This window comes from Zonotrichia albicollis, chromosome 5, assembly GCF_047830755.1.
Source record: "Zonotrichia albicollis isolate bZonAlb1 chromosome 5, bZonAlb1.hap1, whole genome shotgun sequence".
In the NCBI taxonomy this organism is placed as follows: Eukaryota; Metazoa; Chordata; class Aves; order Passeriformes; family Passerellidae; genus Zonotrichia; species Zonotrichia albicollis.
In genome coordinates, this window is record NC_133823.1 from 70380069 (window position 1) to 70397276 (window position 17208).

At 39.5% G+C, this 17208-nt stretch overlaps 1 protein-coding gene across 2 annotated transcripts in view; it reads left to right on the top strand.

Moving 5' to 3' along the window:
* Positions 1 to 17208, top strand: part of ANKRD50 (ankyrin repeat domain containing 50) — a 38833-nt gene that overhangs the window by 8749 nt on the left and 12876 nt on the right. For both annotated transcript variants that reach the window (XM_074542017.1, XM_005485623.4), the window contains exon 3: positions 13016 to 13245. In XM_074542017.1, the coding sequence (XP_074398118.1) occupies positions 13016 to 13245 (230 nt within the window). The remainder of the gene's footprint in view (positions 1 to 13015; positions 13246 to 17208) is intronic.

The window sequence follows — 17208 nt, forward strand, 5'->3', positions numbered from 1 at the left end:
GATTGAATTCTCCTTTTAGTAGGAGTTTTCAGTTAAAAACTATCTCATTACAGTTATAATCATGTTGTTTTGTTTATCTGTGGTTTATTTAATACTCAACAATCATGGAGGCAAGATACCAACTGAGGATCGTACCAATTTATGGGTGAGATGAGAAACTATTTCTGTAAGAGCATGCCACAGGAGGGTTAAAAAGAATCTGCCAACTCAGCCTGTCTTTCCAGTGGAGTTGCAGAAGGTAAATTTGCATCTTGACTGTGCTGGAACATCTAAGTATTTCTGTGTAACTGGGTCTTTAGGCTTTAACTGGAGCTGTGTTTCATAGGAAACCCGGTGTTCTGGTGTTCTCCAGCCCATTAGAACCGCTGAGCATTGCCTGAAGCTTAAGTACTTTGTGGCATGTTTCTCTTTAGGCTTTTCCCTTAAATCTGTGGAGTTAACGGGTCACATAGCAGCAGTCAGTGTTTCTGCCAGAGCAAGCTGTATGTTCCTCTTTCATTGTATGGAAGCACAGCCTACAGACTGAACATAATACCGTTTAAGGTTTTAACCTTTTCAGATTAAATTACCATAAGAAAGTTTCCCCGAGGCATTTTAATAATGACAACTTACATAGACCTTTTTGTCTTCTACTTCTATAGGCATTAACATTTTGGCTTTAATCAATGTGGCTCAGACTTAAACCTTACAGGTTTTCCTATAAGCTGTTTAGTTAGATGGACCTTCATAGCAATTCTTACTTGTTAATTATTTCCCTTCCCTTCAGTTTTCTGTGCACATGTTCATAGCTTGTGCAAGGGTTTAGGTTTCTTTTCCTGTCTTCTTTTTCAATGAAAAAATGAAAAGGATTTGGTGGATTGTGAAGTAGAAAGGATGTAGTGTGTCTTAAATACTGGGAGAAGGTAGTATTGAAATATTGCCTCCTGAAAGCCATGACTCGAAGAGGTTTCAGTTTCTTGTGTGTGATGTTGTGTAACAATACTCTGGGAATGGTGAGAAATCTTCTGTCTTTGTCCAGGAGCAGGAGTGTCTCCAATAGTTAATGTCTTTACATTTTGTGATTGAAGAATGACTGCTGAAAAAGAAATAACCAGGCCAAAAAGGCAGGAAAATAATTACATTGACCCAAGGGTTGAGTTGTACAGAGGTGTTCAAAGTATTGCAGAGGAGGTGCCAGAAAGAAGGAGGTGGGTAAGGTTCCTGGTCTGCTTGTTAGCATCAAAATGTGAGAAAATAGTGTGAAAATAGAACTGAAAATGAGATCATGAAAAGAAGGCAATTGGGGAAATGTACATAATGAAGAAATAAAAGGGGCAAAACAATTGCATCAAATTCCCCTCTCTGTCACATTTGCAGCTAACTTCACACAGAGTGAGGACCATGCAGGCAGGTAGGAGACATCAGACTTTTGGGCTCAATTGTGGTTGCTGCTGTTTAAATTGATGGGAGAGGAAGGTTGGAATAAAGGATCATATGTGATGAGTGGACTTTGAGTCCACAGACCACCAGCAGTGCCTTTTCCTTGGTTTTTTTAATAAGAGCTGGTAGTGCTTACGTGGAGAAGGGAAGGTGGGCACCTTGCATAAGATGCAAGTTGTGTGCTACAGATCTGTGATATCTGAGAACATGAGAGAAGGAAGGGGCCCTGGCAGCAACTTATTTTAGGTCCTGGAAGAAACAGAGCACTGTTCAGAAGTTAAGGAAAGGAAAATACCAACAGTGTAAAGATGACAGTAACAGGCAGATAGGAATGAACCTCAGGAGGAAAATCTGTTCAGAGTGGGATTACAGCATGATCTCCATTTTAGAGCAGTTAATTAACAAGTCTTGGTTTAACTACATCAGCTCTCCTGCAGCAATAGTGAGCATGATACACTAAGCTGTCTGTCCTTGCTCTGCACTTTGCTGGAGTAGAGTTCAGCAGGACATTGGAAAAAAAGCTCAGTTTGTAGGTAAAGTGAGGCTGATCCATAAAAGAAATTGTCCTGTAGGGTCTTGGATTACCCTAAATGATCAAAGTCTAACAGATGGAAACTTCAGCAGTCAACAGCACAACACCAAATCCTTCTGTGTTTCTATGCTTTTTTGTTAATACCTCCTTTACTTTTAAATGGTGCTTTTCATCCACAGTAAACAATTTGTGTATGAATAATTGGAGGGAGGAAGTGGAAGTTGGGGTTTCTATCATTTGTTGTATTGTAGCTAAGGCTAATAAATGTGAGGCCACAAAATCAGTTCCAAAGCTAAATACAACAGTGCAGTAAGATTATAGGGTCAGGGTTACACAGTGCTAACCTAAGAGTGTTTCTTGAGAGTAAATTATGGTAACGATACAGAAAGCATGAATTGGAGCTTTACAAGCAAAACAGAAAAACTGTATCTGCTTGGGGCTGGGGATGGAAAAACCCAAACTGCAAGGTAGCTGATAAGGCCCCAGAGTGATGCCTGAGGAACATATGCTGTGAATTGTGCTTTGGGGAGTATGGGAGAATAATTCTGAATGGGACACACGAAAGCTGCTCCATCGGTTGCCTCTTCACCTAAGTGCAATAAACATTAGGATAGTCTGTTTTACTAAGATGGAAAATGAGATGGATAAAGATATGTGGTAACAAACAGGAAAGCTGTCTTAAGTGTGCTTGACTAGGAAGGTAAATTCTCACCAGCTTTTCATCTGGTATTTGTGCAGAGGATTTTCTCAAAATGAGGTTGGGCAGTATAATCCTGCAATCAGTTCAGCAGTGCAAGTGTGAGGGGCTTTGTGATGGTGTGCAGGACATGAGGCAGGCAGGTGTGGAGCAGCTTGGTGAGGGAATGATGAAGATTTTAAAATGTCAGGTGTTGATTAGCCTGCTTCTTCCAGGCTGGCAGTTCAAGAGCCCCCTGTCCTGAAGGAGCAGCTTAGTGCTCAAACAGCCACTGCAGCTCCTCTTCTCCCTGCTTCCCAACCAGTAATGTTGGGGTTTTTTTTCCCTTTGGAATGCCTAGGACAAATCTAATTAATTTGGGGATTGTCAGACTGAGCTGCAGTAATGATGGTGGCTCTTTTATTGTGTGTATTAATCTACTGTATTCTCTTTTATGGGCATGGAATAATAGAAGATAGTAAAGAAGCATATAGCCTGACAACAGGCTCACAATTGAATTTATTCAGTGCAGTTTTCTACCTGCCTCATCTGGGAGTTTTTCTGTTTCTTTTTGTGCTTAGCATTTCTGTTGTGCCAGCAAATACAATCATATACCTGGAAAGAAATATCTGTTCCTTCAGTTGTGTTTATGCACTGCATAAATAGAAACAGAAAAAAGAAAGGGATTTTTGTCTATCTCCAAAATGTAGAATAATACCTACAAATTCAAATGCCTGTAAAGGTACAAGAGTTTCAGCTCTGTTGTGTAGTGATGTGTTCAGATATAGAAGCTTATAGAAGTTACGTATTTGTTTAACAAAGAAATGCTCGTTTTGCTACAACTAGGGAATCAGGTAGTTAATAAGGAAAGCTGAAAAGACTGAATGTATGTGTATATATATATATATTTCACTCACTGTACCTTTAATTTCATAAATGATTTAAAACTAACCTTGTAATTTTGATACATTCTGTTGCATATATAAACTTGGTCATTTTATTATTGTGGTGTCCCACTCTTTCATGTTGCATTTCAACAACAGGCTTTTGAATATTTGCAAAGCAAGTTGTTATCTTAACTTTACATTTATGCAAAATGATGTGAAGTATAGGCAATTCTCTCATTTCTGCTAATGATAGTTTTCAGTGAGTCTGATTGGATGCTTTCATCTCATGCATTTGATCTAAAGTGTACATTCTTTGGCACCTCCTACTTTTTTTAAAAAAAGAGATGGATTTGCAGGAAAAAATAACATTGAGAACTTAATTGATGCTTTAAAAAAAAAAAAGATTGATTTTTAGCCCTAAGTAAAGAGCTTTAAAGCAAAACCTGGTGGATGACAAATTCCAGGAACAAATCTAAATAACAGCAACTTAGACAACAACTCAAACTGGGGAGGGAGGAGGGGGGAAATAGGCTTAGTCATGTAGGTCATGGGACAGGCACGAAGATAAGTCAGGGAGTAATCAAATGCCTTAGGTGTCTTCATACTAATGGAAAAAAGGTACGGGGTGAACAAGCAGAACTGGAAATTTTAGTGTACAGTCAAGATTGAGTTCAGTGCTCTAAAAGATCTGTCAGGATAACTTGTATAACAGGTATGTGTTTGAAAAAAGTAGCTTGTTTTGTACATAATATGCTTGCTTGTACTTCTAGACCAAAGCAAAGAAATTAAAGCACCTGGGAAATCTGAATAAAATAAATATATACATCACATGTAGTGGTAGCCCTACATGTGGCATTTCTATTTGCAGGTTTCTTGGTCAGCCTATTCTTCCATGGACTGTAAATCAAATTACCTATCAGACCACCTTGTGTGTCTTGAGAGTTTACCTGCTTTGTCCAAATTGGGTTTGTGGTAATCAGAGAGATTCCCTCGCCTCAAAACTTTTGTAAAATTCCAAGTGCTTTACCCTACCAAAACAGCAAGCTCAAGTAAGCTAAGCTGCTTGAAGATAACAAGTGGTGTCACCCATGGCATAGAATTTGGATGATAATGTCTGTCTCTGGTAAAGATTTGAATAACAAATAGGAGATAAACATCAGCTGGGAAGGCCGTGATACAAGCAGGAGTTTGCCGGTGACCATGCCTCTGATGTCAAAGGACAGAGAAAAGTTAGTGGGGAGACATAAATTAGCTTCAGTCAGATTGGAAAAAATCAGCTGGGGAAGTGAAATCTTTTGGACATAGTGACTGTGAAGTGATCTTAAATGCATGTGTTGGGTTAATGGTTGGACTTAAAGGTCTTTTCATAGAATCCTAAATGATTCTATGACTCTTTGCTTAGAAGGAGAGGAGAAAGAAAAAGAAATTTAAAAAGATGGAGAGGAGATGTTCACTATCTCAGAGGATTTGTGAGTAAGATCTGATGAAAACAAGTATAATGAAAGAAAGGAACCGGCTGGGAAGAGCACTGAGGTCTCAAAGCACTGTATTAAATGTCTGGTTCAGTGAAACTGAGCTCCTCCTCACTCACATGTTAAACTCCAGCAGGAAGAAAATAGAGCAGCCACTAAATGTGAAAGTGAAATAGTAATGTAAAATTGAGAGCAAGACTGCAAATTCAAGGTGCATTGATCATGTTTCCTTTGAGGTATGTTTTACAAGAAGTAACTCCATTTATGTTAGCAGAAAAAAGACAATATCCACCAAGTGTTAGCTGCTATTCCTTGAGGAGAAAAAACTGATAACAGTAGGAAAGAGAAAATTTCAATGCTCCTGTGTATTGCCCTTTCTTTAAAAACAGTAATTTTGCAGTCAGCTAACATAATTAAAAGTAACAAAAAATAGGTAAGGTCAAAGAAAAACAGCCCAGGCCAAAAACCTCAAACAGATATCCAATATAGAATTGGTGAGATGTTCTCAAACTGTTACTGATTGTCTGCAGAGGAGAGGTTATCTTTATCAGGATTGCTGAAAATTCAGAGTTGAAAGAAAAATTTGTATATTTAGTGCCTTGATTTAAGAAGGCTATAAAAGGCGTGGGGAATTAGAAGTGTGTCAGTCGAGATGAGAAATGCCAGAAGAAATTATCAGACAAACTATTTGCAGACAGCTGGGAGATAACAAAGAGGTATAAAACAACTAACATGGTATGACATGGTTTGGTTTTGATAAATTTAATCTAATTTAAATTTAATCTAATACTCTGTCTGTTTGGCAGTCACAGGACTGGTGGATAAGAGATAACCATAAATGCCATCTTGTCTGCAGGAAGGCTTGACTTGCATGGGCCTGGTGCAAACAGCCCATGTGCAAGGTACAACTGTATTTGACTACATGGAATAAGAGATTAGTAACTGTACTTAATTATCAGCACTCCATTTCAAACTGACACAGCACATCAAGTTGGTTTCATACCAGCTTTTTCTTGTGCTTTTTTTTTTTCTTTTCAATCTGTTCCTTAATTCTGTCAGGTGGCTGCAGAGAAATGGTTATAAATTTTGGGTGCTGCTGGCTTCCTTGTAGTCACCCTGGTGTTATCTGTGGGGCAGAAGTTACAGGGCAGGTAGTACAAGGTTTGAATTGCAGGAAAGCAGGTAAAGGTTGGACACAGGAAGGGAAGGAGAAAACTTCCCAGTTTCAAGAATATTGAGGCCCTGGAATGGATTGCTTAGGGAGATAGCACTGATTTGTGGAAATCTTCAGGAGTGCCTGGGCTTGTATCTCAGGGATGGCAGATGTAGTGCTGATCCTGCTGAAGGCGTGGCAGTGGATTAGGTGACCTCTCTATCACTATAAAACAGAGCTGTGAAAGTTTGTTTTGAATACATTGTCTTTTTTTTTAATTACATGTTTGGGGAAAATCTTTTCATTGTCTTGTGTGCTGTTCCTCTCTTTGCCTTTGGGGACACAGATTTTGTATGTCAGACTCAGCGTATTTTAGAATATATTTTATGCCTTAGGACATGTGGCAAATATATTTCATTTAAACTGCAGTCAGCCTGCTCCTGGTAGCAGTTGTGAGTGGTTTTCAGCCACAGTTGTCTGTGCTTTATAATAGCCGAGTTGTTTGCAAACTGTTCTGGGCAGTCCACTATTACACCAAAATATTTGCTCTTAATGCTTCTATTTTCTGAGGGCTCAAGTAAATCCACAAGTAGAGCTGCTGGCTGTGTCTTTTAGCCAGAAATCACCTCTGTATTAGTGTGGGACTGTAGGAGGGCTCTAATGAATACCCAGGTCCAGCATGGGCTGTTTCTGTGGGACCAGTGGCGCTGGTTCCACCATCAGCTCTGCTTTGTCTGGCCTGATGCCCTAGAGCTGCCTTTTGTGCTCTCCTGCTGGGGCTGCAAGCCTGCCTTACAATTGCAGATAAAATCCAGGTTGCTACAAGACATTGCAAAATCAGGTATTGAGTTGCACAAGACTTGCCTGCTGTTTCTAATTCACCACTTCTGAAAAGGCCAGACCCTCGATTTACATCTGTGTGCTTCACCTAGGGCTTTCCCAATAGGTGATTCTCAGGGTGGGTGTTGTTTGGTTTTTCTGCTTTCTGCCCCTTCCTTCATAGGATTAACCATGGTTGGCTGAAATTGTTAGAGCCAGTTTGTCTTCCTGTGCAGTCTGCAAATAAATAATTGACTAGAAACAATAATGTGTATTACACTGTAGCCCAGGAGTGTGCCTTAATTCCAGTATTACACTTAGTCAGAAAGTGATAATCAGCTGCAGTGCACTTTATCTTGTACTTGAGAAAGTACAGAACAAGTACCTCGATAACCAGATCAGATCTGTCAGTGTATACACAGCTGTGCCCACATCCAACTGGGTCACTTCACTTTTGCCTTACAGGTTCTATTTTTCAGCTTTTTAATGTGTGGAATTGTTCTGTGCTTCACAGCCCTTGTATTTCATAAATATTCCCAGTTAGTTAAGGGTCCCATGGTTTTTTGGATGTTATACCAGTATGAGCAGCTGGGCAGTTATCAAGAAGGAAAGGCCTGTATTCCACATGTATATAGTGCCAAGAATGACGGGTGGTGATATACAGAAAGCAGCTATTGATTTGATCATTAATTTCCCTTTTAATCATTAGCCAGAATGCATTGTAAGGCAGGTAAATAACCTGTTTACTGTAAGTCATCCATAAGATGTAAATGCCTTGTCACAGGACAGAGTAACTCACTCTTCTACAAACAGTGCTACAAGCAATTTGTAAGGATGCTCTGGGTTTTCTTTCTCTATGAATACAGCTGCTAAAAGTACTTGGAATGAGGGTAATATTTCATTAGCCGAACAGCAGGAATTGTCAATTTTATAAGCAGTTAAATTCACCTTTTCTTTTTTTATTGTGACCTGTGGCCCAAATGCAGTTTGGAAAACAAAAGAGAAAAATGCAGCTATTGGTGTAAGTCTGTCTTTGCTGAAGCTGCTAACAGTCTTTAACAGCTTTATCTTCACTGGCTCCATGCTTTTAAATGCAAATTGAGAACTGGGGGTGGTGGGGACAGACAGCTTTAATGGATTATGCTCCCTGCTAACCAACCCCTGGATTATTACAATATACAAATGAACATGTGTCTGTAAGCATAGGAGAAGTGAGCTTTGGTGTTTGCTGTCACTTGTGACAATTTTTCAAGTAGGGATGATTACAAAATACTTGGAGTTTAGCATTTTGTTTTGTAGGCATTTAGAAGCTCTTAGGTTTACTCCCTGAACAGTGGAAGTAGTGAAACCCCTATTGTATAGATTTGTGCCCTTGGGTACCTCTGTCCTTGGGTGTCCTGCACTGGCCTGAGCTCCCCTCTGGAGTGTCTGCACAACATAATTCCTTCCCCTTTCCCTGGCACGCAGCTCTGAACTGCCCTGCAGAGCCTTCTCCTTGCCTGCGTGTTCCCCTGGGCACAGCAGAGCTTCTGCTGCATCTCATTTACAGGCAGCAGCATCACCTTTCCCCTCAGTGCTTGGGATTTTTGCTAGGTCTCAGTGTGTGATTTTCAGGCAAAAATCCCACTGCTGCTTATGTTGCTGGCAAAAATTACTGCAACATTGTGTAAATATAGTTGGCTTATTTACAGTCTCACTGTGCACTTTATTTTCAGTTTTTGCCAATGCAACATAAATGGAAGTAAGTGTCTTAAAAATCACATTGTGAAGGGCTGTGATATATCATTTTGTAAACCACTTACAAGAAGGAAGATGCTTGTTAGCTTTTCTGGAGATTGAGATGAGTGCTTGGAGAATTATTTTGTTATATACCAAGTATTCTTAAACTCTTTATATATAAATACATAATCACAAAGACATCAATCCAATATCTACAGAGGCGTATTCCTGATCAATATGCAGGGTTCAGGAATATGACAAATAGCTGGTGAACTTCTTCAAGGAATCTGGTGTAGAAACATGGGGAAAAGCAGGAGTGTGGAGTAACAATGTTGTCTGCTTCTTTACGAATTCTCTTTGGAAAGAACAGAGTGTGTAAATTCCTGATGCAGACCTCTGGGATGGTGCCTCTCAGGAATACAAGTTAGAAATATTGAGATATAATCCCTTGGGAGGTGTCCCAAGAAGCGGTTTGTTAGAGCACTGTTACACTGTTTAGAAAAGGAAAGCTAAGAGCTCAGTAGTAGTTGTACAGCAGATTTCCAAGTATGTCATTTCTGTCATAAAATTTGAAGTGTGTCATGCTTTGCTAAGAGTAGCAGCACTTGGAGTCTGACAAATCAGGGGTAGTGGTTGTGTTTTTCTTTGGCTTTTCTTGTTGTTTTTTTTTTTGGTCCTGTGGCTGCTGGCCCGCTTAGGAGATGATTTTTATACCCTTGTTTTCTGTGTTTGTCAGCAGAGAATGCTGGCAGTTGGGTAGAGAAACAGGAGCCCTTCTAGGATGCTGCACTCCCAATTGAAGTGGGACATAGCTTTTTTATACACCAGAGGCAGTCCAATATGAGGAACACATTATGATTTCTTTTGCCCTAAGAGCCACTCATTAATTGCTGCTTGGCAATGTGTTTGCTTTATTCTTTTTTTTTCTCTTTTTAAATAAGTATGTGCACTCCTCTGTGACTCTTTTCAGCTTTTGTGGACAGCACTGCTGTCTTTCTGCTCTGTTGTGTCTTTGTGTTTTTGTGGATCCAATCAAAATCTCAAGGCCAGCCATAAGCAGAACTTCAGCATAGCCTGTATAAATTCCTTTCATGTGTGGAAAATCATGTTTACATGGGTTGAGTCAGCTCAGTAGCAATCCTGAAGCATTCTTTGGGATGGCTCATTGTTCTGAGGAATTCTTGTTTGCTGCAGAGCATGTAAAACATCTTTGCTCTGCATAAGTCATTAGATTGCCATTAAAATGAACTCCATCTTTTAAAATACCTAATCGTGCTGTTTTCTCTGGAGATTTTGTATTTTTACAAATATCCAGGTTAACTTGGAGCTTTTTTAATGATCACCACTTTATAAATCTATTAAATATAAAAGTTGTAAAGATAAAGCTGTTACCCTTTCAGAAGGTAAAGAAAATCAACTTCCAATCTTTTGAGAGGCACTCTGCAATTAAGCAATCTGTTACAACAATCTGCAGATGAATCACCCTTGAGGGAAGTGCTTTAAAGACCTTGTTAATTCCGTGTTGATTTATGTTATTTTCCTGTGTAATCAAGAAATGGTAGGGGAGTGGAATTGCTGAGTCCTGTTACGGAGGCAAACACAGACTCATAGGATGGTGTAGAAGAGACTTTGGAGATCATGGACCCACTACTGCCCAGTCCATCACTGGCATTTGAGCACAGCACTTCCCAAAAAGTTTCACTGCTGTGTTCCTTGGCATCCGCTCTGAACTCATGATGTAAAGTGTCTCAGAAGAACAGAATTTTATCTAACAGTTTCAAAGAGCACTTAAAGAGAAAGCCTGATCAATATCTTGTTAATGCCACACTTTTATTAATATTGCTCTAAGCTGGGAGAAGTCATTGTGCCTCATTTCTTATGTGCATATATTTTTCCTAGTGGAATTTAAATTATGTTAAGATTCAGAAGTACAAGTTTTGTGAAGTGGAAAGAAGCAGAGCACAGGGAGACAAGGGGCTGTGGAATAGCACTTTGTGGAGCAGTTTCAATATGCTAGGACTTGTCTGCCTGGGAAAAAATAGCTCAGAGAGGCTGTGGTACAAATGGCATTGATAGTGGGAATATGACATTACTGCTCACTGCCTCTTCCAGTCAGAAGTTGAATAATGTCAAATGGAACAAGGACTTGTTGGTTTTTAAGCCACAGAAGGAAGGGTTATTTCGTGCAGTGTGCAGCCAAGCTGCAGACAGCCTTGCTGTTGTGAGTGCCAGAGCCTTAAACCAGCTCCTACAAGACTTGCACAGACCTGTGGAAGGAAGTGTGGTCAGTTACGGGATGTTAAACGCAAAGGCTGACTCTCAGAAAGTCCCTGGAAGCAGTGGTGGCTGAGAATAATGGTAAAATTTGGTCTTCTGGTGCTTGCCCAGTGCTTCCATTATTCCTTAGACATCTGCTTCCAGCCCTGTTTGGAGGCAGAGGGATTTGGGAATCTTTCCCAGACAAGACTGCTTGCTTTTCTTGGTGGTCTTCCCCACAGGTAAAAACCAACACAAGAATGTTCCTGGATGCTCCTAAAGTATTTCATAGGCATTTTGTTAGGGTCACATGGATTTTAAGTGAGATTTCTAATTTAAGATAACCGTTACCATTTCTTCATATCTCATAGTAACATTCATTCTCAAAAAGTAATTTCATACAGAGAACTATGTGAGAAGAAAATAAGTTTTGATAGGGAAAGAAATGTTGCAGGAAAAATGCCTTGACACAAATAGCTGAGGGGGCATGGCAGCATTTTGGTGGGGGAAGGGGTGGAAAATGTGGTCATTTCCAGCTGTCTCCTTTCATTGTGGGATTGGCATCACTTGGGAAAGTCATTTTAACCTCATGGCTACTTTAATTTCCTGTTCTGTAAATTGGTAGCTGCTTAACTTCCCATCCTGGTGGGCAGTGATTTCAGTTGGAAGTCAGGCATCCTCTGAAGGAGTCCCTAGCTGGGGAACTACCAAAGAGTTCCAGAAGTCTTGTGCTTCTGAAAAAAAAAGGAGGGAAGGCCATGTTTTCAGATCCATGTAATACCAAATATTTTTAGATCACAAGTATTCTGTATTTCCTTTTCATACCTCTGAGGAAATTTCCCCTCTAGTCTGTTCTGCTAGATTCTGTTGTTACTGTCAGACATGAAAAGCGCACCACTGTTTCCATTTTGCTTTTTTTCTCTGTCAGAAAACCAGAAAATAACAAACTTCCCCCTAACAAGGCTTATGAATAATTTCTGAAGTGGGTTAAATTCTTGCATTAACAGGCAGGATTTTCCTGTATTCCCATTTGAATGCTTGGTAGGTGATAATGTGTTGGCCAAAGTCTTCTGAAGGTAAATTTGTTCAGTAAAATAAATGAAAAAAGGTTATTATGGTCTTGAGTAGAACAAAAAATACTTATGATGGGTATGCCTTCTGGACATGTGCAAACAGCAAATTTACAAGAGAGTAAACTGTCAGATATGTATTTTTCTCACCTTGTTTCATTTTCCAAATCCTTGTACTATAAAGTCAAAGTTTACTTGCCAAGTGTATTTAAAGATAATTTAGTCAGTGAAATTTACAGACCTAAATCACTCTGAAGTTTCCCAAAAAATAGTAGTGTAGTGTGGAAATGCTGAATAGATGCATGATGGTTATGTAGTGCTATTTAAAGATACACGTCAATGCAGTGAGATACATTTGAAATTGTTAGCCACACAACCAGATGTGTTGTTAGAGCTGCATCCCAAGGATGCAGATAATCCTTTCCCAGTAACAGGAGCTTGACAACTTCAATATAAATAAAAGCTAATACATCAAAGTCACTACCAAATTCCTCAGTCTGCTACTAATTTGCATTTTATTTGTGAAGGTATGGCAGAAATTCTGTTCTTTGTAATAGTGTTATTCATTCTGACTTGAACTGTCTTTGAGCTTTGATATTTCATGTGTCTTTCAGATTTTTGTTTCATGACCAGCTATTGTTCACTATTAGTTTCTGATAAGCAGTAGCAACAGCTTTGGCAGAGACAACACTAGTGAAGTTCTTAAGCTTTAGACCAAGTAGCTTCTTAGTGAAGCAATATTTTCCAAGTCTTCTAATTGAGCACTATTACATAATTTTAAAGTACTGTTATAAATTAGAAGTTCGTGAAAAATAATGCTGCCTAAGCAAGAACTACATCACTACCTGTTCAAAGTATTTCTTTTAGTCTACCTCGGTATTTTGGATGGTAGCTATCTTTAAAAAGTAACTTTTCATTTTAAGTTGATCATAGCTTTGCCCTGGATGCCTGTGACAGTCAATGTATTGTTAAATGCATTTAAAACACCGATTTTGTGCTGTGTTCCTTGCAGGTGCATTCTGCTGCCTCTCTTGGGAGTGAAGCCCCCTCAGCAGAGCCTCTTCATGCTGGTGGACTCGGTGGACGAGGGCTGTAACGTTTCTGAGGGTGAACAGACCTCCACAAGTCTGTCTGGGACCATAGCAGAGATTTTAGCCAGCCACTTCGAGTTCTTCCCTCCCTGGCTGCTCCTCCTGTGTTCTGCCCGCAAGCAGAGTAAAGCTGTTACAAAAATGTTTACAGGTGAGCACAGAGCACAGGGATTGTCTGGGACCTGTACCTAGGATGTTGTATTTACCAGCCCTGGGGATGGTGGGAAGCACTGCTGCATGCTTAGTTCTAAAAAAATGACAATAGCAAAAGTAGTAATTGTAAAAAACATACATCCCTGTGTGGTATTTTCAGGGTCCTCCATGGCAGGAAGGAAATTATGAATCTGATTCCATGTTCTTAGAAGGCTAATTTATTATTTTATGGTATTATATTATTTAAAGAATGCTCTACTAAAACTATACTAAAGAATAGAGAAAGGATGCTTACAGAAGGCCTAACAAGATACTAATGAAAAACTTGTGGCTCTGCAGAGTCCTAACACAGCCTGACCATGACTGGTCATTTTTTTTTAAGTCACAGCAATTCACAGGTTGGATAAGCAATCTCCAGCCACATTCCAAAGCAGCAAAACACAGGAGAAGCAAATGAGATAATATTCTTTTCCTTTTTCTCTGAGGCTTCTCAGCTTCCCAGGAGAGGAATCCTGACGAAGGGATTTTTCAGAAAATATGATGGTGACATCCCTGTTTCCCAAGGACTATGGAAAGCTTAAATCCAAACATGTTAGAGTTTAATTTTATCTTTGCAAAGCACCCATGTTCTCTTCAGTGTCTTAAATTTTCCTCTTGCTTTGCTCATTTTAGGAAGCTTCAAACAGCAGCATAGGTGATGTGTAACTGCAGATTTCAGCTGCATACACCCATTCCTTACAACCTCAGAAGGTTTTCCTTTCATCTGCCATTAAAATCTCTCCCCATGTTTGCAGAAAGTGGGTAATAATGTCTGAAGGTGAAATTGGAGAGAGGAACAATGTAGATGTGAATCCTTGGACTGTGCTTTTGGCAAAGGTTGCACAGTAAAAAAAAAAAAATTTACAGCTTCTTCATCCAGGCTTTAGTGTGTCATGAGAACATTTCTTCACTGAAATGACATTGTTACTGGAAGTTCTCTGAAATTTAATAAAAGGCAATATCTGGACTGGATTCCAGGCCTATGTATAAAGCCTGTGTGTATTAAGGACACAATTAGGACAAAAAATGTGATTATAGAGCTTAGACCCATAGGCTTGCTGGTTGCCACAGTGGCAGAAGGTCAATGGGATAATTGCACTTTGGAATGAAGTACTGTACTGATCAGAGGCAGACATGAAGACTGGTATTTGGGAGTATGTGACAACTAAAAGAAACTTTGGGGTTTCTTTTCACAGGGTTCCTTCAGGCATTCCTATGGGACTGGTTTTGTCAGAGTTTGGCTGATTAGATGTGTTGTTATTGCCAAAAAACCAGACAAGACTTTTCTCACAACAGTCCTATTTCCTTTCCATTGAATCATACAGTGTTTCAGACTAGCCCTAAAAAATTGCTCTTGTCTTTTAAGTATATTTCCAGGTGGAATTCCTGACAGGAAAAATCAGCAGAACTAATGGATATGCCTTTAAAATAAATTTATTCCAGTGAGTTAATTTTTCATTTCCACAGAGTATGACTTGATGAATAGCATAAAGGAAATTGGTGTGTGATACTATAATCCCATCTTCACTGTGGAAAAGGTACAGCAAAGAAAGAATTGGATATAAATTGAGAAGAAATTTTAGGGTCTGTTTGGAGGCAGTTGTGGTTTAGCCTGTATGAAAGGAAAATGTGACATTACAGCCAATGTGCTGGCTGCCCATTTAATTCACTGTTGGAGGATTTTCCTGTTACCAGCCAGTATTCAGGTTTGCAGAAGGTGTAGTAAGGATATATGAGGAGCATGGCTGAAGCTTCTGTTAACTTCAGAAACTGTGCAACTTGGTGTTGTAAAACTGCAAATAACATGGATTTATTTTTGGATTCTGGCCTGCAAAGGATTGACTGACATTCACTCTTCTACTGGGGCAAACTCTTCTCTTCCTTTGTGGTATTTGAACGTTTGCTTTTAGCTGAGCCAGTTTTTAAAGCTATTTACATTTAGTTGGTGGGCAGGCAGAAGTGGAGATCAACAATAAGTATTTGGACCAAATAAAAACCAGTTGCACTGTAACTTGGTGAGTGAGATTTCAGAATTTATTAAGAAAATGTGTCCCATCTGTAGTTTTTTCTGTTAAAAAAGTTTTGGAGTATGGTATGAAATGTACATTGACCAGTATTAATTTGCTTGCAGTGAGTTTGTATCTGTTTTCGCTTAGAATTTTCATTCAGTGAACGATTCTTCTGAGTCTGTCTGACAAATAGGTTTAGCTCTCATGTCAGCAAAGTGTTCTGAATAACTGGAAGCAGGCTTGCTGCAGTGGCCTTCTCCTGATGATGCTCTTTTTTGGGTGTGCAGTACAGATGGGAGTTGTGCAAGCAGCTCCTGAGCCAGAAATAGTGATGACATGGAAGAGAGAGTCCAGTCTTTCTCACCCACTGTCATCCCAAGGCTGCCAGTGGTGAATAATCGTCCCTAGTGCTCTTAAGAATGAGAAAAAGAGGAGGGGTGTTTGTTCTGGTCCTCTTTGTTCCTTCACTTCAGGTGGCAACTAATTTATGAAAACTGAATAGCCGTGCCTGCTTGTGCTGCAGCTTGTGCTCTGGGCCCTTCTGTGTTCCCAGATTCTGTAGTAGCACAGTGTGCTACGGATTTTTCCCCCTTGCTCAGATTCTCAGCTTTCATTAATTTAAAAAAAAAAAAAGGAAAAAAAAAAGTTTTGCCTCTTGTGGCTGCAGAGGCAACCTCAAAAATAAGAACCAAATGTGAGATGATGCCTGGCTGGGTCTGCGGTCACCCTCCGCAGTGAGCAAACGCCAAATGAGTTTAAAAAGGAGAGGGACAGATAACTGCCTTCTCTCCATGTGCTCTGTCACCAACTGCCACATGCTGCCTGCTTGCTTTCCCTAATGGCTTTTCCCCTAAATTTAACAATTTTGTCTTGCACCCATAGTTATCCACGTTGTCTCCCACATCGTCGTTTGTTATCATTTGGCTCCAAGTGTGGGCACTCAAGCAGCTACATCAACACAGCCTTTCCAACATGAAAGTGGCACAGAGGATAAAATGTGCCAAAAAAATTACTTTTTTTTTTCCTTTTTAGCTAATGAGCTAATTCTAATGCTTCTTCTAAAATGAGACTAAATCTTGAAAGCATAGGAGTCATGCTTTTCAAAACCTGTTTTGAAAATCCCTCATAGCAGTTGGAGAATTTGAGGCATTTTAAAATCAGGCAATTTGACATAGATGAGTTGGAGTGAACAGCAGATAATTTCTCATTAACAGTATAAAGGTAAATAGGAAAAAGTGCATATGCACAAATGGTTTTAAAAGGCTTCTTTTTTTTAATAGGCATTTACCTAATTTCTTCTTTTTTTGCTAGACACATAAATCAAGTATCTGTGCATGTGGCAGCACAACCTGTGCAGGGTCACATCTCAGGGACCCACAGTTCTCATGAAGTTAATGGCAAATACCAGAAAGATACTGGAAAATTCAATTAAAAAACCAAAAGTGGAGGTGAAAGGGTTCAGTTTAGCCTCAGAGGCAACTTTTAAGGTGCATTCACCCACTTGTCCATAGGCAGGAACTGACAATGTCATCCATTTTTCACTCACCCTTTTATTTGTCATTCAGTTCAAGACAGACAGGAACTTTTAGGAGTTGGTATATATCTGAATTTGTTCTTGGTTGGAAATCTCAGGAACATGTTTTTCTCATGTTTCTGCTGTTTAAATGTCTGAATAGATGTGAAGTGTTGTTTTCCTTACAGCCCTTCCAAAAAAATCAAAAAATAAGCAAAAATGTGAAAATTTTAGAGAAATATAGTAAAAAAATCGCAGTGCAGCTTCTCTCAGAAACCTCACTGTTTGGTGATTAGAGCTACTAAGGTGATTCTATTGCTGAATCCCCAAAGCAAATCAGTTGCCAGATTTGAAGCTGAGCCTTTCTACCATTCCAGAAAATAAATTGCATGAGACTACT